At 34.7% G+C, this 8,869-nt stretch overlaps 2 protein-coding genes across 2 annotated transcripts in view; both read right to left on the bottom strand.

The window, feature by feature from the left end:
- Window positions 1–5,639, bottom strand: part of LOC107679132 (anaphase-promoting complex subunit 1-like) — a 75,772-nt gene extending 70,133 nt beyond the window's left edge. The window contains exons 1-4 of the mRNA XM_016474593.1: window positions 5,586–5,639; window positions 4,446–4,511; window positions 2,885–3,022; window positions 909–1,049 (exon numbers count right to left, since the gene is read on the bottom strand). Coding sequence (XP_016330079.1) covers window positions 909–1,049; window positions 2,885–3,022; window positions 4,446–4,511; window positions 5,586–5,639 — 399 coding nt within the window. The remainder of the gene's footprint in view (window positions 1–908; window positions 1,050–2,884; window positions 3,023–4,445; window positions 4,512–5,585) is intronic.
- A 609-nt stretch (window positions 5,640–6,248) lies between these two features.
- Window positions 6,249–8,664, bottom strand: LOC107679133 (anaphase-promoting complex subunit 1-like). The gene is made up of 4 exons (XM_016474594.1): window positions 8,661–8,664; window positions 8,020–8,166; window positions 7,463–7,605; window positions 6,249–6,593 (listed from the first exon to the last, which is right to left on the bottom strand). The coding sequence occupies exons 1-4, from the start codon at window positions 8,662–8,664 to the stop codon at window positions 6,249–6,251; spliced, it is 639 nt and encodes a 212-aa protein (XP_016330080.1).
- Window positions 8,665–8,869: the final 205 nt, after the last annotated feature.

Here is an 8,869-nt window from a genome sequence, read left to right on the forward strand (position 1 = left end):
TTTTTCACTTACAAAACTTAATAGTATAATTTTCATTTAGTATTACATTTAATAGCATATACTGTAACACTACATAAAATGTCTCATTACATATTTTACAGTTTTTCACCATATACAGTAAGGGAACTACTATAGTAAGGTTTCTATTGTAGTAGTTTTAGTCTTCTACAGTTAAAATTAGGAATTTTTAACGATCATTTTTTACAGTGTACATAAATTGTAAGACGGTAAAAAAAGTGTCTAAACAACTATACTGCACACTGTATAGTAGAGATCCAAAATATATTGGTAATTATATCAGTGTCAGCCAATATATAATATATATTAATCAGGATTGGTCGGAATCAGCTAATACTGGAAATTGATCATATCAGATCTGATTTTCTTAAATATAAAGTTTTCAAAAGTACTAAAGTGTCAGTCTGTTAAGATGAAATTGAAATATACTCTGAAAATCTATTCTGTAAATACTCATTATAGATCTTATTGTGAATAATTCATGTGCATTTTTTTGTGACTTAATAATGTTTAAATCAAAATTATGTTGCTACTTCAGTTTCTATGTGACTAAGGTTTTTAATGTCTGGTTTTACTTAGAAGCATGCATGCATTAAAATATTTTACACTGCAGCTTTACGAAGAATATTTTTTTAAATAATAAATAACTAAATAAATTTAGCTTAATACCAGCCATCATCAGTTATCATCCATTCATAAAAATAATCAGCCATCAGTATCAGTGCATCTTGTTTGTATAGCCCTCTTCCTCATCTCTAAAAGAGCATTTCCGTAATTTCTGTGATCCACAGAATTGTAATCACTGATAATCATATCAAGCATCTTAATGACACTAGAGCATCAATGAACTGTATGCTGAGAGTTGGTTAGAGGTGATGAGTTGCACTGACCAGCGTGACTCTGTTGCTGACGGGGTCTCGGAGGGTGTGGATGTGAGGTGCAGCCTGCTGGAATGAAGAGTCTTCCAGCCAGGACGACTCATGGTGCTGCGTCGTGCTGCGCACCTCCAACACAGGAGACGGCATGCCAACCTGACAGCAGGAGATGAGGAATACCATGAACAGATATGGCATAAAACACAAAAAAACACAACACTACTGCAAGGTGATGCAAGGTGTTCCATGTTCAAGTTTGATGAGGTTAATGCTCATTATTCAACTTAAGTCAGTTCAGTTTGATTACTGTGTAAAGGTCATTTATTATGAAACTAGTTCAATTCAGCAATAAGCAGCTCAAATGAAGAAAGTAGTGTGGATATTCAGCTCAGGCCATTTCAATGTTAATTCATTTCATTTTTGATTTCGCAAAATTCGTCAATTATAAATACATTTGATTCAGCTATAAAATAGCTCTGCTGAACAGTGTTATTTTTTGGCTCAATTCATGTTTTGTTCAAATTGGTTATGTTTTTGAATATTAAAGAACAGTTGACTCAGAAATGAACATTTGCTGAAAATGTAATAACTCTCAGGCCATTCAAGATCAGAGCAGATTTGGAGAAATGTAGCATTGCATCACTTGCTCACCAATGGATCCTCTGCCGTGAATGGGTGCCGTCAGAATGAGTCCAAACAGCTGATAAAAATGTCACAATAATCCACATATAATCCACAAGACACCAGTCCATCAATTAATGTCTTGTGGATCAAAAAGCTGCATGTTTGTACAAAACTGATCCAGGTAAAGTTAATCCATAATCGTGCTTCCTCCAGTGAAAAAAAACTCTCATTTCAAAATACACCCACATATTTCTTATGGGGTGGCAATATTATGGGTGTACACTTGTATGTTAGCCAGAAGCAACAATTAGAAGTTAAAAATGTCTTGATGGATTTATTTCATCCATACACACAAAGCTGTTCACTTCACAAAACATTAACTTATGGACTGGCATGGTGTGGATTACTGTGATGTTTTTATCTGCTGTTTGGACTCTCATTCTGACGGCACCCATTCACTGCAGAGCATCCACTGGTAAAAAAGTGAGATAATGCCACATTTCCACAAATCTGTTCTGATGAAGAAACAAACTAATGTACATCTTGGATGGCCTGAGAATAAGCAAATTTTCAGCAAATTTTCATTTTTGGGTGAACTATTCCTTTAAGTGTCTTTTAATCCCCAACTAAGCAAGATAAAGGCAACAGTGGCAAGGAACCCAAACTCCATAAGGTGACAGAAATGGAGAAAAACTAAAATTGGAAGAAACCAGGCTCAGTCAGGGGACCAGTTCTCTGGCCGAAAGGCATGGAAAGCTTAAAAAATATTGTTTATAAAGATATTTGCAGCTCTCTTAACCATTACTGGTAGTAAATAACCATCATAAAAAAGGAACAAACTGTGATTGAAATGTGTTTGTCCACACAAGTACATCATCTGCCCTTAATGTAGTTCTGTAGTGAATAAAATTCTGTTTGTGGTTTAGGAGACATTTGCAGGGACTAGAGAAGCTTTTATCAATAGTGCAATACTTCATGTTAAATGGTGGCTCTAAAAAGCACTTCTCTTCTAACACAATATCCATAAATACACTCATATGGGATACGATTAATAATTTATTAAGCATACTATCACTCATATGGACTACTTGATCTCTGTTTCACACAATTAGATTATCAAACCAGTCGAGAGCCAAGTTGTTTTTGTTGTTTAAGAAGAAAAATAATGGAGCTGGCCATATTACTGTGATTTAATACTGATATCGATCCATTTGTAGGAACAAAGCGGATGGCCATTAGCATTAGGACACAATATCAAGAGTCCTCTTGAAGAACGCTGTCTTGTCTTACATATATGACTCAATTAGTGTTTCACTAATCGGCTACAATAAAACGCACACGATCCCGCAATAAGCACATTATAGTACCTCCTCCAGTCGGCTCATATGCTGAACCGTGGCCCTTGCGGGGGTGCTGATGTTCTCCAGAGGGGTGCTTAACTGCGGCTGGTGGTTTTGCACACTGAAGGTAGGAGACAAAAGGCCAGGGACAAACACTTTGCTGACCTGGAAGCAAAACATTCATGATTACTAGCTTAAAACATGATGATTTTGTGTTACCAAAGGCTTAAAGCTGAATTACTTTGAAGGTGATGGGAAAAATAATTATTTTTATGTATGTAAAGTATTGGGCTACCACATGCCACTACAGGATAAAAGTGTCTCTTGATACTACACACTGTTAGCCTATTTATATCAGTGTGTTAAGCATTCGCTGAAAGATTTTAAACCCAAATAGGATCCAGAATAAGACAAGTCAAATTTGTATTCTTTATCATCAAGGGTCAGTGAGTCAGTAACATTCTTTAATTAGTCCATACTTTAGCTTTCTAAGTTTCTATGTATTTTATTTAAGGTATGTGTGAATGTCTAAAAACCAAAACTTGTGAGATTGTCATTTCCTTGTAATATATATAAAACATTAGATACATAACAAGAATATTATAGAATAGATTAGAAGAATAGAAGAGTAATAATTATCAAATTAAAACTATTATTTTTATTACTATTATTATTGTTATATAACTGATTATATATATATATATATTAGTGTTAGTATTATTAAATATAAATACACATTTAAATACATTAATTTCACTAATAATACTTAGTAAAGGTATTATGATTAAATTATTTTGTATATAATTACAATATATGTAATATATTATAATTAATATACACACACATATGCAGACATATACATACATGGTTATATACACAATTTATTTTATTTATTTTATTTGACAGCTAAGAATGCCTGAAATGAGAAATTGGGAAAGGCTATTTTATTAAAAATCACTATTTTTATATTATATATGACAAATAACATACTATATATGACAAATAATATTGGATAGCGTTGGGATGCAGCCTTTGTATTCTGTGGGATAGGTCACATTGATCAGTCATATTTTCAACCAATCCCTAGAGAATTAGAACTAGAAAATTGGTTCGAGGTGAGTCATCCACATCTGAAACACACAGCATCATCAGTACTGCAGAAAAAAGGGCTTTTTATGCATCAATCATGCATACATCTGTAAGTACCATCTTATGACATTAATAAATTATATGAATCTAACAGTATAAACAGATATCCTGTGCGCCTGTAAAGAATCCCTGCGTTCTCTCCAGCACTAATGACAGTCTCTCACCCAGATATGAGTGACTCACCTGGAACCAATTTTCAAATCTCTAGTGATTGGTGGGGAACATGATGGAATGAGATGATGTATTAGACTCAGCACTAGGCTTTGAGTGCAAATTGTACTGCACAGATGCCTTTGGCTTTTTTAATAAAAGAGAACTATGCATGGCAGACACGCTGCATATTACAGCATAGTCAGACTGAGCTGAAAGTGGAAAAATGATTCAGGCCACTAATAATGTCATTTCAGAGGTGAAAAATGCAGATGAAATCAAGCCTCACCCGTGTGACTCCTGTGTACAAGACCAGACTTCCATTGGCCTCAAGCACCAGCATTGTATGAATGTCCTTGGAAGAAATTAAGAGAATGTGAAATTTAGGTCTTGATGACGACAGTGGAGGAAAAGAGGAAGACACTTATAGCTGATGTTCAAGATTTACAAGCGTCACGATTATTTAAACGGTGTAAATCCCTCATCATAATAGGAAGCAGCAAGATCTAATCACAATGGATTTGAAATGTGACTCTACATGGAAACATTTGCAACTCTGATTTTACAATTTATTGCATGGTTAAAAGTGAGTGTTTGGCTATTAATAAACATATACCAACATGGTTCAACTTTCAATAAATATAATTACAATATATTTAATATATTATAATTAATATACACACACATATGCAGACATATACATACATGGTTATATACACAATTTATTTTATTTATTTTATTTGACAGCTAAGAATGCCTGAAATGAGAAATTGGGAAAGGCTATTTTATTAAAAATCACTATTTTTATATTATATATGACAAATAACATACTATATATGACAAATAATATTGGATAGCGTTGGGATGCAGCCTTTGTATTCTGTGGGATAGGTCACATTGATCAGTCATATTTTCAACCAATCCCTAGAGAATTAGAACTAGAAAATTGGTTCGAGGTGAGTCATCCACATCTGAAACACACAGCATCATCAGTACTGCAGAAAAAAGGGCTTTTTATGCATCAATCATGCATACATCTGTAAGTACCATCTTATAACATTAATAAATTATATGAATCTAACAGTATAAACAGATATCCTGTGCGCCTGTAAAGAATCCCTGCGTTCTCTCCAGCACTAATGACAGTCTCTCACCCAGATATGAGTGACTCACCTGGAACCAATTTTCAAATCTCTAGTGATTGGTGGGGAACATGATGGAATGAGATGATGTATTAGACTCAGCACTAGGCTTTGAGTGCAAATTGTACTGCACAGATGCCTTTGGCTTTTTTAATAAAAGAGAACTATGCATGGCAGACACGCTGCATATTACAGCATAGTCAGACTGAGCTGAAAGTGGAAAAATGATTCAGGCCACTAATAATGTCATTTCAGAGGTGAAAAATGCAGATGAAATCAAGCCTCACCCGTGTGACTCCTGTGTACAAGACCAGACTTCCATTGGCCTCAAGCACCAGCATTGTATGAATGTCCTTGGAAGAAATTAAGAGAATGTGAAATTTAGGTCTTGATGACGACAGTGGAGGAAAAGAGGAAGACACTTATAGCTGATGTTCAAGATTTACAAGCGTCACGATTATTTAAACGGTGTAAATCCCTCATCATAATAGGAAGCAGCAAGATCTAATCACAATGGATTTGAAATGTGACTCTACATGGAAACATTTGCAACTCTGATTTTACAATTTATTGCATGGTTAAAAGTGAGTGTTTGGCTATTAATAAACATATACCAACATGGTTCAACTTTCAATAACTTAACTTCCAAATAGTACAGATGAAATATGCATAATAACAGCAGAAAAGAGTACTGCAAAAACTATAAGGTCATGTTCACTATAAGGTCAGCATGAAAAAAATTAAATAAAATCATAGTATCTCAACTGCTCTGTGTACCCATAAATACACATGAACTAGAATCTTTGCAACATTTTAAATATCTTTACTGTCACTTTTGATCAATGTAATGGGTACATTTTTCCCCTTGCTGGGGAAAAAAAAAAAAATTCTATCAGGAAATAAATCTTACTGACCTCAAAATCTTGAATGACTGTATATAAATCAACTTTTCATATAACACTTCTACTGCCTACAGCAAATTTGCATCCTGTGTACAGTATACATACTGCAGAAAAAGCATGAATAGTATGTTTTTCCAAACGTATCCAGTAACCTCCTGCATGGACATACCTGAGAGCAGCCATGTTTGAAATGCTGGGCGAGTGAACACGTGAGTGCAGGCCTGGGGAGGTGGGGATTCGGCTCTGGTTGTGCAGGGCGTGGCAGTGTAAGGGCGAGGCAGGCGAGTCCAGCCGGGTCACATTTCTCAGGTGGGTGCTGAGGAAGCTGGGGGCCGCATTGGGAGTGTGAACCGGCCCAGGTTGGTCTGGACACTTTAACACTGTCGTCTGCTCCTGAAAAAAGCACATCAACATTCTAAACTAGATGCTTAGATTTAAATGAATGTGCTACTTTTTAAAAAGTAGTACATTAAGACGCATTAAATTCCTCTTTTAAGGAAAAAAACTAAATATCTATTAAAAATGTTTTATTAGTACCACAGTAGTTTTCTCATTGTAATAGGCCTACATGATATTTCACATTGTTATTGAGCTTCAAAGAAAAATTCTGATATAAAAAGATTGCGAATGACTTTAAATCTGGATGGGACATTTAAGGAAAGTACTTATATTAGCCATTAAAGGTATTTATCTATCATTTATTGATAAAAACAAAGAGAGTCAAAGACACCTGTGCTAGTGATCTTATTCAAACCAGTCTTTAGACTTGATGACATTTGACACTCAACGTTAAATCTAATATCAAACATTAGAACTAGTGCTGTCAAATGATTAATCGCGATTAATCGCGTTCAAAATAAAAGTTTTTGCTTACATAATATACTGTATGTGCGTATAATGTGTATATTTATTATGTATAAATACAAACACATGCATGTATATATTTAAGAAAAATATGTTGTTTATATATTAAATATATTTATATACAATATAAGAATATAAATATATAAATGTATATACATGTAAATATTTTATATGTATGTGTGTGTATTTATATATACATAATAAATATAAACAGTACACATACATATGTAATGTAAACAAAAACCTTTATTTTGGATGTGATTAATCGCGATTAATCGTTTGACAGCACTAATTAGAACATTAACAGTTCACATAATGATGTCATGCTTTAACCATTAAAATAAAAACTTGGAAATATAAGGTATGTATATCATAATGTCTGAGTGATGCAAACATACCTCAGGTGTGACTTTGCGCAGGGTCCAGACAGTGTGTGTGCACTGCTGTGTGTCGTATGTCATGATAATGGAGGGCTCGTGGCAGGTGTACACTACTCTCAGAGCACTGTCTGAAACGTACTGGAGACGGGACTCAAACAGACCTGGACCAATGAGTGGGAACAACAAGAGCATTAACATATGACACATTCTAAGGTCAAAAGTCCAGAGATCCACAACGCATCCAAGTCATTATTATAAAGTTAATTCAATGGTTTTCCCCAATGTCCAAGGCTAACATTTTCCAAGTGCCAAATGTATGGTTTTGGTAAGTCAATAAGAAAACTTTACGACCAAGTTGGCCAGTAGCTTTATTAGGAAATAATACATGGTTTAAATTGAATTACATGAACGTCAGTCTGACTCTTACTGACGCAAACAACATGAGCGAATCAAATAAAAAAATACAGTCCTTCTAATTAGAACATTAACAGTTCACATGATGTCATGCTTTAACCATTAAAATAAAAACTTGGAAACATAAGGTATGTATATCATAATGTCTGAGTGATGCAAACATACCTCAGGTGTGACTTTGCGCAGGGTCCAGACAGTGTGTGTGCACTGCTGTGTGTCGTATGTCATGATAATGGAGGGCTCGTGGCAGGTGTACACTACTCTCAGAGCACTGTCTGAAACGTACTGGAGACGGGACTCAAACAGACCTGGACCAATGAGTGGGAACAACAAGAGCATTAACATATGACACATTCTAAGGTCAAAAGTCCAGAGATCCACAACGCATCCAAGTCATTATTATAAAGTTAATTCAATGGTTTTCCCCAATGTCCAAGGCTAACATTTTCCAAGTGCCAAATGTATGGTTTTGGTAAGTCAATAAGAAAACTTTACGACCAAGTTGGCCAGTAGCTTTATTAGGAAATAATACATGGTTTAAATTGAATTACATGAACGTCAGTCTGACTCTTACTGACGCAAACAACATGAGCGAATCAAATAAAAAAAAATACAGTCCTTCTACTAAAGAAAACATCTGTTTATCTGGGACCATCGTAGGTTTATTTAGGAGGTTTTGTATGTGGTGACACATTATGAAATATTTCTCACATTAAGCCACCAAAACAAATATATTAGGGGAAATAAATCACAAGGGGTTGTCATGTTTTTGTCAGAGGTGCAGATTTTTACAGAGACTGACTCATCTTGAATATGATGCTGCAAATGACACAATGAAATAGTCACTTTAAAAAATACTAAATATAGTTTCATGGCCACTGAAAAAAATATATTTCTGGATGGAGTTCCAGGACAGAAGACCATGGAGAATGTAAGCGCACGACCATGAAACTGTATGCCATAATTAAAAATAATTACTGATTGCACAACCACAATTTACCTCAGATATAC

Source organism: Sinocyclocheilus anshuiensis, unplaced genomic scaffold (genome assembly GCF_001515605.1).
Source record: "Sinocyclocheilus anshuiensis isolate Anshui unplaced genomic scaffold, SAMN03320099.WGS_v1.1 scaffold300, whole genome shotgun sequence".
NCBI lineage: Eukaryota > Metazoa > Chordata > Actinopteri > Cypriniformes > Cyprinidae > Sinocyclocheilus > Sinocyclocheilus anshuiensis.